Below are 18,654 nucleotides of genomic sequence, written 5' to 3'. Positions count from 1 at the left end.
TAATAGAATCTAAAAAACTGTATGTTGGAATAACCTGGAGACAGAAAATTAGTCTAAACAACCACTAACATTCTTTCTAACTATAAGAGTACAGCCCTAAAATAAGAGAAGAAAGATCAATATAATAATAAAAAAGATAATATACAAATGGCCAATAAGCACATGAAAGGATGCTCAACATCATTAGCCATCAGGGGAATGCAAATCAAAACCACAATGAGATACAACTTCACACTTACTAAGATGCCTGTAATCAAAAAGATGAAAAATAATGAGTACTGACAAGGATGTAGAGCAATCAGAACCCTCATACACTGTTGATGGGAATGCAACATGTTGCAGCCACTTTGGAGAAAAGTCTGGCAATTCCTCATACCCGTGAGAAACGAAGACATACGTCCACACAGAAATATGCACATGAATGTTCTTACAGTGTTATTCATAATAACACTAAAAAGTGGAAACAACCCAGATGTCCATCAACAAAAGAACAGATAGACAAAATGTGGTATATCCATACGATGGAATATGATTTGGCCATAAAAAGGAATGAAGTGCTGATACATGCTGCAACTTGGAAGAATCTTTGTTCTTCCATGCTAAACTAAATGAAAGAAGCCAGTCACAAAAGATCACATATGATTCTATTTATTTGAAATGTCCAGAATAGGCAAATCTATAGAGACATAAAGTAGATTACTGGTTGCTTAGGGCCGAAGGAAATCGGGAGGTTGAAACCGATGGCTAAAGGATATGGAGTTTCTTCTTGAAATGATGAAAATGTTCTAAAATTGATCATGGTAATGGTTGTACAACTTTGTGAATATGCTAAAAAACACTGAATTGAACACTTCAAATGGGTGAACTGTATAATGTATGAATTATGCTCTGTCTCAATTTTACAAAAGGCACCCAAAACAGCACCAAGTTTCAAGATAGTAGGTGAAGACATAAAAAATCCATACCCTAACTAGCCTTTAAGCTCATCACATTAATTTTCTTTTCTTTTTTTTTTTTAAACATCTTTACTGGAGTATAATTGCTTTACAATGGTGTATTAGTTTCTGCTTTATAACAAAGTGAATCAGCTATACATACACATATACATACATATATCCCCATATCCCCTCCCTCTTGTGTCTCCCTCCCACCCTCCCTATCCCATCCCTCTAGGTGGTCACAAAGCACCTAGCTGATCTCCTTGTGCTATGTGGCTGCTTCCCACTAGCTTCACAATGATTAGTAAATGTAACGATAATCCTGTGAGGAAAACGATAAAATGTGCTTAGTAAATTATGTTTAAAGAAGCTAGAAAACATGATTATATTAGAAAAGGTTTTACCTAAAAATTTTAAACGTTTAGCTATTTTAAAGAATACATCCGGTTAGCTGAAAAATTCACCCATGTGGAATAGTTCATCCCCAGATCTGAAATCAAGGAGGCATTACTATACAATAGGAAATCTCCAATCTAGAACTACTAGAGTATGATCTTATCCTATAACTACAATCACAAAAATCTAATTAATTCAAGATTGTGTAGAGCTTTAACTAGTATACATACTTTTAAAAAAGGAACACCAGTTTAGCATTATATTTCCTGAACTGTGGCCAATGTGGTGCCAATGCATAAAGGAAATGTATTCATAATTAACTGTTTAGAAATACAATTACAATCAATGAACCTTCAAATCATTTTTCTTATTCTTCTCTTATTACTGTCAGACTTAATCAGGTCAATCTTCTAAAAAATAAAAAAGGCAGTGTAGTTTTATAATTTAAAATTTTCAAAGTAGATATAAGCAAAACCTTCAAAAAGTTTCAGAAACTCTCTTTGCATTTTCTAACTCTATACCAAGGCATGGCATGACTGCCCCCAGGGAAAGAAACCTGGGCAGACAGTAATTGTATTTGACAGCAGCAACTACATGCAAGGCTGGAGATTAGAAGACCATTAATGTGTGTGCAATAATTGCTCTGGTATTTTCTGTTACTACTGAGGGTCAGCCCGAAGAGACACGGTAAACTTTACCTTGGATGCATCTGATCCAGAAATTCTGCCCTAAGAAAGCAGGTGAAGAGTGAGCACAGTGGCTATAGTCACAGCAGGCATGCACAACATTCTTTTGATAAGAATGATACAGGAACAACTAATATGTAATTCTAAAAGATATTTCCACCTATACCTTTCAACTACGAAGAATATCAGAAAGACTCACAATGACTATGACTAAATGTTGATCTTTAGCAAGAGTCCAAATAAATTATCTTTCATAACATCACACTATAACAAAAGCTTTCCGTATTTGGAAACTATATCAAACAGAGAGCCCTGAAAACCTGGAAACTCTGGAAACATCAGAAAGACAGCAGAAACAGCACACTTAACCTAAAAACAATAATAGGAAGCTGGTAGACTAAACACATATCCTTGGTTCCCTCTCCCTCCATATAACGTACTGAAGCAACTCAACTAAAACAAGTCTGGAAGAAATTATGGTATACCTAAAAGGAGAGGGTGCAGGACAAGAGATCCATAGGCCCAAAGGTTAGGATAGAAATCTACCATGGCAGTAAAACTAAACTTCAGGGGCCCAACCACCTGACAAAGTTAAAAGAAAGATTCCCTTAGCAAGTAGAGAGGGATCACACCCACCACATGCTATATGGTCCTATACATGGTGAATCCTGTTTACTTTGGCAGTCCTAACCCAGCCTGGTAGACTAAATCTCTTCGTTTGAGAGGGACCTACCATTTCTCAGCATTCTCCTAAGAAAAGAAGGGTCTCTTTTACATCATCTCACCTTGTCTCAGTAGAGAAATCAGAGCTCATAGGTCTACTAGACTAGAAAAAAAAATTACGTCTGCTTTGTTCGTTATTGCTCAAAAGACCTCGACAATCAGATCAGTGCTAAGGAAACCTAAAATCAGTAGTCAGAGAAAAATTATAATCATTTAAGGAGGGGGAGAAGCTAAGATGAATCAGAATGAGTGGCTTCTTTTGACGTAGGCAAAATTAATCGAAGGAACAGAAGAGAGCTTTCATACAATAAAATACAAGGACACAGACATACATGAACACTAAAGGTATTATTCCATAAAAGTCTAGTGTACTACAAATATTAACTTTTTATCAATGTTGATAATGTACATGCTAGTTTAATATATCTCTCCCATAGCATGGCTCAAAATAGCCCTTCAGTGAATAAGCATGATTCCGCAACTGAAACGTTTTCAAAAAGACAATGAAAAAAGACACCTAATTGTCAGAACCACCCTCAAAAAGCACACATGCCATATTATGAGGCATAATTTATGTTAATAAATATCCCCAACTTTTTTCAGTTCAACTCAATTCAACACTGTAAGTACTTTTAAGCACTTACTCTCTTATCATTGAAAGGTACAGTAATTGAGGTAACTGCTGTTAAGACACTGAGTATTACCAAGGATTTAGGCTATGCTGCCACATAAAACAAGGTAAGAAAACAAGGTATAAATCAAATAAGATCAAATATTAAAATGTACACTATAAACAATAAATATAAATTTATAGAAAGGGGCAAGTTAGTATGGACTGGACTTCATGGAGTAAACAGGAATTGATCAGAGATTTAAAAAAAACAAAAAACACAGAGGTAGAAACGGTTAAAAAAAAAAAAGCATGTCAGGAACGAGCATGAGGAAAGAAAGGCATAATAACTTCACTGTATCTGAGGGATGATGAGGAAGCATGTCAGATGGAAGTCAAGTTTACAGTGGGTAAAGTTAGAGATAAATCTGGAGAAGCTGGGGATAGAGATACAAATTATAGAGGACTTGAAAGTAGGAATTAAAAACTTAGATTTGAGCTAACAGTTCCTAAGGATTTTGGTATAAAACTAATTTTTGTCATTTTCCTGTTAACCTTTATCATAAAGAGAAACATATGTTCCAGGATAAAACTGTTCTCCATATGTAATACAATCACACTTAGAAGGTACCAAATTTTAAAACATATAGCTTCAAACATTCTAGTAAAAGTAATTATAGTTTTCAGGATCTCCACAGTAGGGGACACAGGTTCGAGCCCTGGTCTGGGAAGATCCCACATGCCGCAGAGCAACTAGGCCCGTGCGCCACGACTACTGAGCCTGCGCGTCTGGAGCCTGTGCTCCGCAACGGGAGAGGCTGCGACGGTGAGAGGCCCGCGCACCTCGATGAAGAGTGGCCCCTGCTCTCCGCAACTGGAGGAAGCCCTCGCACAGAAACGAAGACCCAACACAGCCAAAAATAAATATAAATAAATAAATAAATTTATAAAAAAAAAAAAAGACACAGAGTGAAAGCTCATCAGGCAATCTAGTAGTATAATAGAGAGCTTAAGATATTATAGTTATTTAAGAGAAATTTCTAATATTTTAGTAATTTGACTCCAGTTCACCTTAATATTTCTAATTTTGAAACCACTGTCAATAATCTTAACTTTTTTTGCACTTCCTCCATAACTATAATTTACTGTTCTATTTCCTAACATCTCCCCCAATTTTATCTGTACAGTTTTTTAAGGGTATCCTTGGATGTGGGGAAATCATTCATAAAGCCAGAGACTGAAATGTTCAATCCTAGTTTTGCTAAGGAGATCCAGGTCAAATTAGGTAGAACTGACAAACAGCTAACGAAATCTGATGATGATAGGCAAATGAGAAAACTGGTCCTTGGTGACTATTCTATCCCCAATATAAAGGTCTATTTAGTAGGGACTTAGGGATCTCACTAATAGCTGTTAGTACATGTTAAAAAGTGTTCTCACACATTCATTTCAATTTAACTGTAACACACACAGTAAGAGGACTTTGGCACTCCATCTGGTAATATATGTGCAGTGCTAAGATCCTCAAGTTCCAAGGGGAAGAGGAAAAAAATTAAGTCAATTTTTAATTTAATTCATAAATTCCTCTTATTCAGAATTCTATTAAGTGACGGATGCTTGTACAGGAAAGGATTGTTACGTATCTAGTTGTATTTATACAACACATAAATTTTACAAAAGGAAAAATCAAACACACATGATCTCAAGAAAATATTTAAACCTGGTAAACCACATGTGTTTACTCAAGATGCTATTCTGGGGGTAAAGGTTTAAATTAGTAAGCTTTGACTCAAAATGTAAAATGAAGCCACTAGCATGTTATTTATTCTAATTATATTCAATTTTAAAGCAACAAACCAACAACATAAAATTGAAATGTAAATATAGTATATTCAAGAGGGATTTCCTGGGACTATTTATGACCATATTTCTATAAAAATATTTACTACACATGTGATTTGAAAGCAGTTTCTCTGCAGTGGGGTTGTAATCTCCACAGCAATTAACAAATTTGGAGTCATTTATTTTCAAAGTACCCATATTTTGTGATTTAAAAGAAACTTTCATAGATGATGTAGTTAAATATAAATGATAAGCATTATAGTCTAAGACAGTGATTTTTAAGCTACGTTGGCCAAAACATCACAATTCCAAAAGGAAACTCTTTAAGGTTAGTTTCTAAGTTATCCTTAACGTGCAGCCTACTCTGGGTCTGTTTTATCACTTGCAAAACTGTCAGAAGGAAGGATACTTCCAGGCTATATCAAATAACGTCTAAGAGTTTTATAATCCTTAAAACAATAAAAACACACTAATCTGAAAGAATTTTATCCATCATAGTCAATACTCAACACATGAGATAGAACTGGTAACCTAAACTGCCAGCCTCTCCAGAATATCTTCACCTAATTGGGCGTTTGTTCCCTTTCCCTGAATTTGCTGACAACTGTTCCCTTACAGACTAGAGTGATAGCTGTTCCTTCTGACATTCCATCCTGGCTAATATGAGTTCTGACAGAATCTAGTAAATAAGGCCTATCTCACAACAGAATTGAAGGAGCAGACTGTATCGGACACCAAAGGTTTATGAAAGAGAATCCTTCAGAAATTGGTAAAACAGACGTTAACACAATTGAAATTACAAGTTTAAAAAAGAAAACATCGACAGACTGTTTCTATTTTTATATCTTGATAAGTATAAGTATACTAAAATCAATGAAAAAAGTGAACATTTAAAATACTTTATGATTATTTAAGAATGCATTTTAATTTATAGTGTTATTGTGAGAGTGTATATTAGAACGTTATTAACATATCACATTCAGAATTTGAAAAAAAAATGTTTTCTTTAAGAATATTAGACCTACATATCGCTGTGTAATTTTCCTACAGCAATCTAAAGCATTGAAAATTGAAAATTTAAGCACCAAAGATACATTTACACTACTCTAACGTACCTCTTTATATCCTTTCAAATCGAGTCATAAAATCTAGTTCTTCCACATATGCATTTTTCTAGATCACTATCTAAACATCTTACTTAATCAGGTTCAATTATTACATTAATAATTCTCAAGCAATAATGTAAGGTCTACCAAGTAGTGAGCATTTAAATATCTTTAATATATGAATGAATTATAAAATTTTAAAAAATAGTTTTTTTCTTTTAAAGAACAGTAAAAGGTAGTCTCTCCTCGCTACAGAAGGAATTTCACAATGCTGATAAAAAATGATCTAGCAGTGCTCATCTATCCATCCATATTTTCCTAACCAATGATCCATACACATAAAACTTCTCTCCATTTTCTAAATATGCCAAACTCTCTTATGCATCTACTCCTTTGTACCTGCTGCCTCTACCCAAAATGCTGTTCCATCCTCTTCTTCCTCTAATAAACCTACTCAAACCCTAAGACCCTACTTAAAAATGACCTTCATGGCTTTCCACCTGTCAACAAGCAGATAGTCATTCCTGTGATTCCACAGCCCTTTGTTCATAATGCTATTAGTATTCTTCAAACTCCACCATAATGATCAGTTTAAATTTTTTTCTTTCACCTGATTTTGATCTCTCTGAGAAAAAAGATTATACCTTATTTACTTTTGTATCCCCAAATCTAGCACAAAGGCCAGGCAAGCTGACTGAAGGATAAGTAAATGAATAAACAAACGAGCATATTATTAAATCTTTCTTTGTAACTCAGTAGCTACAGCATAGTAGTACAATGCATATTACAGGAATTTAATATTTTGTACGCTACCCAAACATCTACTGAAATAGAGAATCTCATGATTGGGAAGAACATTAAAGAACACTTAGAAAGGAAATAAACTATTAACATAATTAATAAAAATAATAATAATAATGAAACAATGATCAATATACAAGTTTAAACCAGGTCTTTGAAATTTAACCATTTTCAAAGGTGAGAGATCATCATACTTTGTACAATAACAAAAATATCAAGTAGATCAAACTAATTATTCTAAGTATCCTTTAACGTAAACAGTATTTTAAATATTCTAAATCAAAATTTTTTAAAGTTCATAGGCTTTTGGTGGTCACTGGCAATGAATCAGGTCATCTGTAGGTGGTCTGGCAGTTTGGTTATAATGCTTATTTACTAAGAGCCTTATACTTTCCCAGCACTTGCTGGTTTCCTTGACTTGGTGGAGAAAGAAATTAATGATGTATTATTGGGTGTATTTAAATTTCAAATAAAAACACTTTGTTTTATTATTAAAACAATTATGATGAATCTTCATTAAAATTTACCTTTAATTAATAGTTTGCTTATGCAAGAAAGTAACAGATCATGGATGCCAAAATACTTTCCAATTGATCCAGAAAACTTGCTGCTTGTGATTTTTTCCTATTTTCTCATAGCTATAACCAAGATTATTTAGCTTTTACTATTGAAAAGTGAAAGATGAAACATCTATACAGAGATTACCAGTGATAACTTAGAACAACAATCAACATAAAAGAGGTAACAACCCTCAAATACCAAGAAACTTGCCATCAATTTTATAGGTACTCTTTACTCTCGATCCTATCTAATTACTCGTGGTCTTAAGCTATTCATTTGTAAGCTGGCTAAAGTAACTGGTAAACACTCCTTTGGGGCATATCATTTGTAATACTGATTTATTGGTCTGCCATCTCCCAGTATAGGTCTGACCCTGAGTTTATAATTAGGCTGCATAATGTGGAAACAGAATGATAGTTCACTACCTTGCTTTATGAAATGGTATGGACATATAAAATGGTATGGCTTAATTAAATGAACTGAGAATGTTGGTTTCTTCTATATAGTTTTTTTTTTTTGGCTGTGTTGGGTCTTCGTTGCTGTGTGCGGGCTTTCTCTAGTTGCGGCGAGTGAGGGCTACTCTTCGCTGCGGTGTGCGGGCTTCTCATTGTGGTGGCTTCTCTTGTTGTAGAGCACGGGCTCTAGGCTCATGGGCTTCAGTAGTTGTGGCTCGAGGGCTCTAGAGCGCAGGCTCAGTAGTTGTGGCACACGGGCTCTGTTGCTCCATGGCATGTGGGATCTTCCTGGACCAGGGCTCGAACCCATGTCCCCTGCACTGGCAGGCAGATTCTTTTCTTTTTTTTTTTTTTTAACATCTTTATTAGAGTATAATTGCTTTACAATGGTGTTAGTTTCTGCTTTATAACAAAGTGAATCAGCTATACATATACATATATCCCCATATCTCCTCCCTCTTGTGTCTCCCTCCCACCCTCCCTATCCCACCCCTCTAGGTGGACACAAAGCACTGAGCTGATCTCCCTGTGCTATGCGGCTGCTTCCCACTAGCTAGCTATTTTACATTTGGTAGTGTATATATGTCCATGCCACTCTCTCACTTCATCCCAGCTTACCCTTCCCCCTCCCCGTGTCCTCAAGTCCATTCTCTACATCTGAGTCTTTATTCCTGTCCTGCCCCTAGGTTCTTCAGAACCTTTTTTTTTTTTTTTTTTAGATTCCATATATATGTGCTAGCATATGGTATTTGTTTTTTTCTTTCTGACTTACTTCACTCTGTATGACAGACTCTAGGTCCAACCACCTCACTACAAATAACTCAATTTTGTTTCTTTTTATGGCTGAGTAATATTCCACTGTATATATGTGCCACATCTTCTTTATCCATTCATCTGTCGATGAACACTTAGGTTGCTTGCATGTCCTGGCTATTGAAAACGGAGCTGGCAGGCAGATTCTTAACCACTGCATCACCAGGGAAGTCCTCATCTATATAGCTTTAAAACTTTATTTTTAGCAACATCATAACATACGTCCAAAAGACTCAGTAGCTATGGTTCTATGAACAACCTAGGAAACAGACGTCATACTTCACTGTATAAATATTATTTCTCATCTATTCATTAATTCAACTTATAGTTACTGCCTCCTAACTGGGAGTACAATGGTGACTGAGACAGATATGTTCTCTTAACCTCCTGGAGCTAAAAGTTCATAGGAGGGAAGAGAAAAGTATTAAGTCACTTACAATGAAGTAGACAAATACCACATAAGGAAAAGTATAATCTACATATTTTTAAAGTTATATTTCATTCTTTTCCCTCCAAATCCTATGGAATACTATTCTCCTATATTGTTTCCATCCTTTACCATGAAGCAACTCCAGCTCACAGATGGTAGTCACAGATTTAACCAGAGAAAAATTCTAAAAATAACACCTAGTGAGGTGTTGCCATGTTCACAGTGGGTGCTCAATATTCCCTAAGAGAATTCAATAGTTTTTTTCTTTTTCTTCTGTCCTTGTTTTGAATTTTATCTTGGAGTATAGCTGATTTGCAATGTTGTGTTAGTTTCAGGTCTACAGCAAAGTGATTAAGTTATACATATACATATATCTATTCTTTTTCAGATACTTTTCCCATATAGGTTATTAAAGAATATTGAGTAGAGTTCCTGTTGATTATCTATTTTATAGATAGTAGTGTGTATATGTTAATCCCAACCTCCTAATTTATCCCTCCCCACCACCTTTCCCCTTTGGTAACCATAAGTTGTTTTCTGAGTCTGTGAGTCTGTTTCTGTTTTGTAAATAAGTTCATTTGTATCATTTTTTTTTAGATTAAGTGATGTCATATGATATTTGTCTTTCTCTGTCTGACTTACTTCATCTAGTATGATAATCTCTAGGTCCTTCCGTGTTGCTGCAAGATGGCATTATTTCATTCTTTTTTATGGCTGAATAGTATTCCACTGTATATATGTACCACATCTTCTTTATCCATTCAACTGTCAATGGACATTTAGGTTGCTTCCATGTCTTGGCTGTTGTAAAGAGTGCTGCAATGAACACTGGGGTGCACGTATCTTTTTGAATTATGGTTTTCTCCGTATATATGCCCAGGAGTGAGATTACAGGATCGTATATGGTAGCTCTATTTTTAGTTTTTTAAGGAAACTCCATACTGTTCTCCATGGTGGCTGCACCAATTTACATTCCCACCAACAGTGTAGAAGGGTTCCTCCATACCCTCTCCAGCATTTATTGTTTGTAGACTTTTTGATGATGGCCATTCTGACCAGTGTGAGGTGATACCTTATTGTAGTTTTGGTTTGCATTTCTCTAGTAATTAGAGACACTGAGCGTTTTTTCATGTGTTTTTTGGCTATCTGTATGTCTTCTTTGGAGAAATGTCTATTTAGATCTTCTGCCCATTTTTTGATTGGGTTGTTTGTTTTTTTGATATTGAGCTGTGTGAGCTGTTTGTGTATTTTGGAGATTAAACCCTTGTCAGTCACATCGTTTGCAAATATTTTCTCCCATTCTGTGGGTTGTATTTTTGTGTTGTTTATGTTTTCCTTTGCTGTGCAAAAGCCTTTAAGTTTAATTAGGTCCCATTTGTTAATAATAATTATTAACCATTAATGAAAAGTTGCAAGTGACTAAGAGAAAACACAAGACAGTATTATTTCTTCCTAGACAAACAATGCACTGTTTGATGAGTCTAAATCATCAATAAAAAACTGAAACTAAAAAACTTGGCTACTGACCTCTAGGAATTCATTCTGAAGAAATAATTAGGTAAGTGTGTAAAAACATAAGTAGAAAAATGTTTATTGCAGCATTATCTGCAAGGGTAAAAAAAAAAAAAAAAGACCTCAAAAAGAATAAAATACCTAGAAATAAACTTAACCAAGAAAGTAAAAGACCTATACTCTGAAAACTATAAAGCACTGATGAAGGAAATTGAAGATGATACAAAGAAATGGGAAGATATCCCATGTTCATGGACTGGAAGAATTAATACTGTTAAATGTCCATACTACCCAAAGCAATCTACAGATTTAATGCAATCCCTATCAAAGTACCCATGAAGTTTTTCACAGAACTAGAACAAATAATCCTAACATTTATATGGAACCACAAAAGACCCCAAATAGCCAAAGCCATCTTGAGGAAAAAGAATAAAGCTGGAACTATTGTGCTCCCTAACTTCAGACTATGCTACAAAGCTACAATAATCAAAACAGTATGGTACTGGCACAAAAACAGACACATAGATCAATAGAACAGAACAGCGAGCCCAGAAATAAACCCATACACTTATGATCAATTAATCTATGACAAAGGAGTCAAGAATATACAATGAGGAAAAGACAGTCTCTTCAATAAGTGCTGGGAAAACTGGACAGCTACATGTAAAACAATGAAATTAGAACATTTTCTCACACCATATACAAAAATAAGCTCAAAATGGATTAAAGACCAAATGTAAGACCTGAAGCCATAAAACTCCTAGAAGAGAACATAGAACACTCTTTGACACAAATCATAGGGATTTTTTTTCTTTTTGGATGTGTCGCCTAAGGCAAAAGAAACAAAAGCAAAAATAAACACATGGGACCTAATTAAACTTAAAAGCTTTTGCACAGCAAAAGAAACCATCAACAAAATGAAAAGACAGCCTACTGGATGGAAAAAATATTTGAAAATGATATGACTGATAAGAGGTTAATATCCAATATATATAAACAGCTCATACAACTCAATATCAACAAACAACCCAATTAAAAAATGGGCAGAAGACCCAAATAGACATTTTTCCAAAGAAGACATAAAGACAGTCAAAGGACAACGAAAAGATGCTCAATATTGCTAATCATCAGAGAAATGCAAATCAAAAACACAAGGAGAGGGGCTTTCCTGGTGGCACAGTGGTTGGGAGTCTGCCTGCCAATGCAGGGGACATGGGTTCAAGCCCTGGTCTGGGAAGATCCCAACGCCGCGGAGCAGCTGGGCCCGTGAGCCACAATTACTGAGCCTGCGCGCCTGGAGCCTGTGCCCCGCAACAGGAGGGGCCGTGAAAGTGAGAGGCCCGCGCACCGCGATGAAGAGTGGCCCCCGCTTGCCACAACTAGAGAAAGCCCTTGCACAGAAACGAAGACCCAACATAGCCAAAAATAATTAATTAATTAATTTAAAAATAAAAAAATAAAAGAACATTTAAATAACCAAGAAAAAAATCTTCAAAAAAAAACACAAGGAGATACCACCTCATACCTGTAAGAATGGCTATCATCAAAAAGTCTACAAATAATAAATGCTGACAAGGATGTGGAGAAAAGAGAACCCTAATACACTGTTGGTGGGAATGTAAATTGGTGTAGCCACTATGGAAAACAGTATGGAGGTTCCTCAAAAAACTAAAAATAAAACTACCATATGATCCAGCAAATTTCACTCCTGGGCATATATCAGAAGAAAATGAAAACACTAGTTCAAAAAGATACATGCAGCCCAATGTTCATAGTAGCATTTTTACAACAGCCAAGACATAGAAGCAAACTAAGTATCCATCAACATATAAATGGATAAAGATGGTACATACATAATGGAATATTACTCAGCCAATTAAAAAAGAGAATGAAATTTTGCCATTTGCAACAACATGGATGGACCTGGAGGTTATTATGCTTAGTGAAATAAGTCAGACAGAGAAAGAAAAATACTGTATGTTATCACTTATATGTGGTATCTAAAAGATAAAACAAATGAATGAATATAACAAAACAGAAACAGTGTGACAAATATAGAAAACAAGCTAGTGGTTACCAGAGGGGAGAGGGTATGGGGGAGGGGCAAGATAGGGGTAGGGGATTAAGAGGTACAAACTACTATGTATAATATAAATAAACTACAAGGATATACCTACAGCGCAAAGAATACAGACAATATTTTATAATAATTTTAAATGAAGTATAATCTATAAAAATATTGAATCATTATGTTGTACACCTGAAACTAAAATAATATTATAAATCAACTATACTTCAATTAAAAAAATAGTAATAATAAAAAGAAAAGAAAGGAAGAAAACAGCTGAACATCCAAACACAGAATACTGGCTAAATTAAATGGGGTTCATCCATACAATAACATACTATGCTGCCATTAGAAATTTATACACACACACACACGGAAAGATGACTGTGATAACTGGCAAGTAAAGCAGATTTTAAAAAATAGTCTGAGTAGCATAATCCCATTTGGAGAAAAAAAAACTTTTTTAATTCTAACTATATGTGTAAGTGACTATACACAGAAAATTTTCAAAATAAACACCAAAATGTCAACAATGGTTATTTTAAAGACAATCCTTATTTTCATCTAAAAACTTGTCCGTGTTTTCTGAAAGTTTCTATAAAATTTTTTACATTTGGGAAAAAAAACAATTTCCACTTTGATTTTTTAAAAAATCCATTTCCACCCAGCAAAGACAATAAAACTTGGCTATCTATGTCAAGTAGTATGCAAGCAGCTTTACAATCAGATCATATATAGGCTGTGATGACTAATACTATAGGACTGAATTAGAAACAGTATGGTTAGAACCTCAGGCAGAGGTTAGAGCCTCAGGAGTCAGGCAGCATTAGTTTAATTTCCTAACCGCCACTGTTAAACCTATATGACGTCAAAGGTTTTGCTTTCTGTGTTTTTTAAACGTTTTCTAGCCTTGGGTCCCTAATCTGTAAAACAGGAATAATAACAGCACCTACCTCACAGAGCTATTGTGACCAGTAAATAATATCCATAAAGCACTTTGAATAATGCCCCAGCTTATATCAAACATATCTATATCTATATACATACACATACACACATTATATATATATATATGTATATATACGTATGTATATGTGTAATAAACAAAGTTAAAAAGTTAGTTTCTTCATGATCCTCCAAGATTAATATTGGATGAACTAAGCACTCTGATATGCTTTCTATCTCCTAAGCATATTTATTCTAAATTTTTAATAATTATCCCATTATCTATATGATTTAAGTAGCAAGTTTTTCACATTGTTTCATTACATATTCAATGTAGAAAAATTCAATTTTATAAAAGTGTGTAAGGTGAAAGTAGAAATCCCTCTCTTTCCTAACTTAACAACATTCCCAATTCTACATTATTCCTTTCAGTACTGTACCTGTGCCTATACCTGATTTGTTTGGTGGCTTAATTTCCCCAATTGGGATCAAACTAAACATACTGATCTGCACTCTGTCTCACACAGTATATCATGGAAAACTTTCCATATCATTCTTTTTATTGCTGGACAGTATTCCACTGTATAATATATCATTATTTAACCATTTCCCTATTGATGACCATTTAGATTGTTTCCAACTGCTCAGTAAGGCAAACAATGTTGCAATGTACATCCCTATACACAGATCTTCCAGAACCTGCAAATATTTTTATAGAGTAGAGTCTCAGAACTGAAATTGTTAGCTTCTCAGCCTACATTTCCTAAAGAACAGAACCTGAGGCAAACCTTCCAAGTTAAGAAATTCTTGGGAGGTAAAATCTCAGCATATGAAGAACGAGAGAGAAAGAGAGGTGAGGCAGGTAAGGAGGAAAAGCAAACAAAAGATGGTACTGTTACCAAGCTGGCTTCACTGACCGAGGTCACACAGGATGTCTTCTAGTTAGGCTAAATGGACCACCGTATCTCAGAATGGGAAACGAAGAAAAGCAAGAAAGGAAAAGCAATTTAACTGCCAGTTTCTTCCCATCTCTTGCCTCTCCTTGGTCAAAGTCTGTCCCCTGAACTTCTGGGCTTGCCACCTAACCCCTCTAAGCAGCTGTTGGAGAAAGAGCTTCTGCCACACACCCTGAGCCCAGAAGGAAGAGAAGGAGTCAAAGTTTCCAAGACTCTGGTCAGGTAGGAGGTCCTGCTGAAGCTAAGCCTCACAGCAAAAGCTAAGTGGGCAAGTGGTTTTAGGAGGTGAAGAAATCATCTCCTAGAAGATTGCTGCCAATCCATGCTCCACTAAAAGTGCATGCCTGTGCTGACTTCCTTGTGCTCTGCCAACAAGCCTTTTAATTCAATCTGTCAAATGCAAAGTAGTATACATTGCTTAAGCTTACATTTCTTGGTTATTAGTGAGATAGAGCATCTTTCACTATCGACTGGCATTCATATTCCTTCTGGGGATGGCTTATTCTTATACATTTCAGGTGTACTTTCTCACCCTTCCGTTAGGAGTCTATAATTAAACTACCGAATTCTGTTACTCTCAGCTCTGCACTATTTCCTAAAATTATTTTGGGTTACCTATGAATCAGACACTTAAGGCTATCAGCTTACATAGAGTACCATAAAATCTTTGCTGGTTATCCTAACCATAGAAATAACAGAAGAGGACAAGGCAAGAACATGACAACTTCCTTATCCCAGGTTCCATAATTACTTTTCACTCTATCAGGGAAACTTCCACATAGAAGACAAGTTTACATTTCCAATCAGCTTCCATGTTACCTCAAGCTCTGGCCAGAATGCCTCAGTATCAGTCAGAACAATGACCCCTGCTTGCCATCATCTCTGTCTCTAAGCCAATCAAGCTCATTGCCAATGTCCAGTTGGAATTTTCTTTTATCACTGTCAGGATTTGACCATAACATAACCTCCTTCAATACAGAACCTTTTCTTCAAACAAGGACAGGCACCAAGAAATTCAGACTCAAATTTCTGACATCTCTCTTTCCTCTTATGCTTTTTTTCCTTTTAAGAATTATCCTTATTGGTTTTTTTTATTTGATTTCTGCATTGTACCCAAGGGTCAATCCATCACCCCTCTCTCTCACCCTTTTCATCTTTGCCATACTCTAAAAATTGAAAGACCAACAAACATATGGTACCTATTGACTCTAAAAGCTATAGTTAGTAATATATTTGGTCTCAAATTGGAAACTGTGTCAAATAGCTGGAAGTCTTACTTCACATGCACTGTAATATGAATAAAACTATAATGCCTCCAGAAGGGAGTTACTCTACAGTGAGACTGAAAACAATGTAGTATTCAGATAGTGTTTTAAACCCAAGTCTTTGTAATATTTTTTTTTAAAACAAATGTATTTATTTTCAACTTGGCTAACAAAATCTAATTCATGCAGCTGACAGATTCGATATACACAGAAAAAAAACTATTTTCCAACTCTAAATTACAGGAATATGACTTAGACTTAACTAAGTCAGTCCTATATAATTTTAGGCATGATATGGTACAGCCACAAAGGAAATGTATTAACTTTTCCCTCTGAATAATTCCTCTATAATTTCAACCTAGTTATTTATTCTACATAAGCTACCATGTGCTATGTTATCACTAGCTAATATCCCCAGCAACACTAACACTGCATCCCATTTATTTTTTGGTAGCATATTAATAAAATTCTTGCCTCTGTTCAATATAATAGTTGGTATAACAATAAAAATAATTTATATTTGCATTACCCTCTACACTTTACAAACTCTTTTCTACATATATAATCTCAATGAATTATAATCTTCCTTCACAACTTTAAAACATGACAATATACTACAAATCTCCAAAAGCAAATCATGTCACATATTGTGAATAAGATTATAACAATAAAAGACCAATAGAAGTATAAAGAAATTAACCTGCCAGTCCCTTCTTACTTTGCTCCACATTAGCACTGTTGGTTCATTTTCCCAATTTAAGCTTTTAAAAAATACATACTAAATTTCCCTATATTGTATTTCAATCAGTTGCCAAAGCTAAGATGACGATGTCATAAATAAAGCACCGGATCATAAATTTCTCAAAAGACATAAAATCAAAGACACCCTAAACCTACAAATTAAATGCAAAAAAACACAAACTAAACAATGAAAAGGAATTACTATATGAAATTTAAGTTGATCAGCTAGTTAACCAGTCTATTCTGAACAGACTTAGTCTTTATTCTCAGTACTGATATTAAGATTATAACCATGCACCAAAATCATTTTGGTCTAGTCTTTTCATTTTATGTTTTCTTATAAATTATGGAGCTATGGGAAAAAAGTCAATCTGCAAAAGCACTACTTAGAATAGCAATGATATGAGTTATTTAAATACAGGACTGTGCATGAAATGAGGGCTATCTGTAAAAGGGCACACACTTAAACTAGCGTATATATTACAACATTTCAAATGCTTGAAGATCCCAAGCCTCCCATGATTCTATATTTACACAGCTGATGAGAAACTCCAATATATAGAAAAAAAAAAATTTTAAGGGCCTAGAAAAGATAGCAACACAGATTTTAACATTTTCATACAAATACTAAATCTTATTATCTAGGCATTAAGAGGGTACTTTGCTTTTGCTCCCTATAAAAGATATTTTAAAAGAATATTTAAAGTTAAGCTGAACTGACTTTAAAAGTACAAGATTGAAGTAGCATTTAAAACCAAATATTATTGTTTGAAGATGGGTAAAAATACTTAACTGTTAAGTTTTTTGTTAAAATGAACCCATTTCTTAAAAGTGGTATTTGAACAAAAGTATATTCTAAGTTTTCCAAAATTCCAGAGCTTTTTGAATTAACCTGTGAAAACAACTTAAATAGAAATTTGCAACTCAAGAACTGTTGTCCTGTTGTTTGCAATTGGTATTTTCTTGTTCCTAAATGATACAAATAATTGAAAGTTAATCTGTCATCTTGGAAGGAAAGATATAACCGACACTTCACTCTTTTCCAACAGGCATAAGGCAGTCAAAGACTGCAGGTTTTATCTAAGCATAAAAATGATCAAACAAAAAACAAGTGTGGTTCGTATAACAAATTATTCAAGATGCATGGTTTTCAGCCTCAGCAGAGGTTTACACCAATGTGTTTCCTCAAAAACCTCTCTCACACATGCACATACACACAGAGACACACACAAAGTTGTAAACACTGGACAATGCTTACATCTCTAATTACTAAAGTTATACATTTAATGATATTATTTCTGATGTGCTGAAATTTTAGGAACTTTTATATACACATGGCAGGGCCTGATCTGAGGGTTCCAACTACAGTGTCAAACCCTCTGGGGTCATTTGGGTACCAAATATGTTAACTCTTCCATTACTTCATTACTCAGAGTTGATTTATATGATGAGGTGACACCTGGCAAAAAGCTAGACTATGAAAGAATTGCTACACACCTTACTGATAGGCAAGAATGACTCAGATTATCAGAAGATGACAGTATCACGACTCAGGGCAGACTCAGTTGAAGCACCTCTCAGGCATCCGTAGAAGCTCTGGATAAAGCCAAAGGAGGTTAGCTATTGGTCGAAAGGGAAATGTCTCCAATTTAAATTTCCTTGCAAGATACCACAAACACAAAGGCATATAATACATATATCACCAATAATTGCAAAAAAATCATAAAATCTTCTAATTCAGTTTTTTTTTTAAGTCACAGCCCAATGACACAGTAATTGAATTGGATGATTTCAGGATTTTACAAT

The 18,654-nt window shown here is 34.8% G+C and overlaps 1 protein-coding gene and 1 long non-coding RNA gene across 27 annotated transcripts in view; one reads left to right on the top strand and one right to left on the bottom strand.

Moving 5' to 3' along the window:
* The window catches only part of ACBD6 (acyl-CoA binding domain containing 6), a 224,571-nt gene that overhangs the window by 172,809 nt on the left and 33,108 nt on the right, over positions 1-18,654 (bottom strand). Inside the window, exon 4 of one of the 26 annotated variants that reach the window (XM_082398112.1) lies at positions 8,839-18,444. The exons of the other annotated variants lie outside the window; for them this stretch is intronic. Within the exon in view, the coding sequence (XP_082254238.1) occupies positions 18,376-18,444 (69 nt within the window). The 3' untranslated portion in view covers positions 8,839-18,375. Of the gene's footprint in view, positions 1-8,838; positions 18,445-18,654 lie in introns of those variants that run through there. 26 annotated transcript variants of the gene reach the window in all.
* The window catches only part of LOC309605701, a 139,342-nt gene that overhangs the window by 104,210 nt on the left and 16,478 nt on the right, over positions 1-18,654 (top strand). The gene's annotated exons all lie outside the window — the stretch shown is intronic.

The sequence above is a fragment of the Balaenoptera borealis genome (assembly GCF_965194805.1).
Source record: "Balaenoptera borealis genome assembly, chromosome: 1".
Taxonomy (NCBI): domain Eukaryota; kingdom Metazoa; phylum Chordata; class Mammalia; order Artiodactyla; family Balaenopteridae; genus Balaenoptera; species Balaenoptera borealis.
Note: the sequence above shows the minus strand (reverse complement) of the source record. Positions and strands in the feature narration are given on the sequence as shown.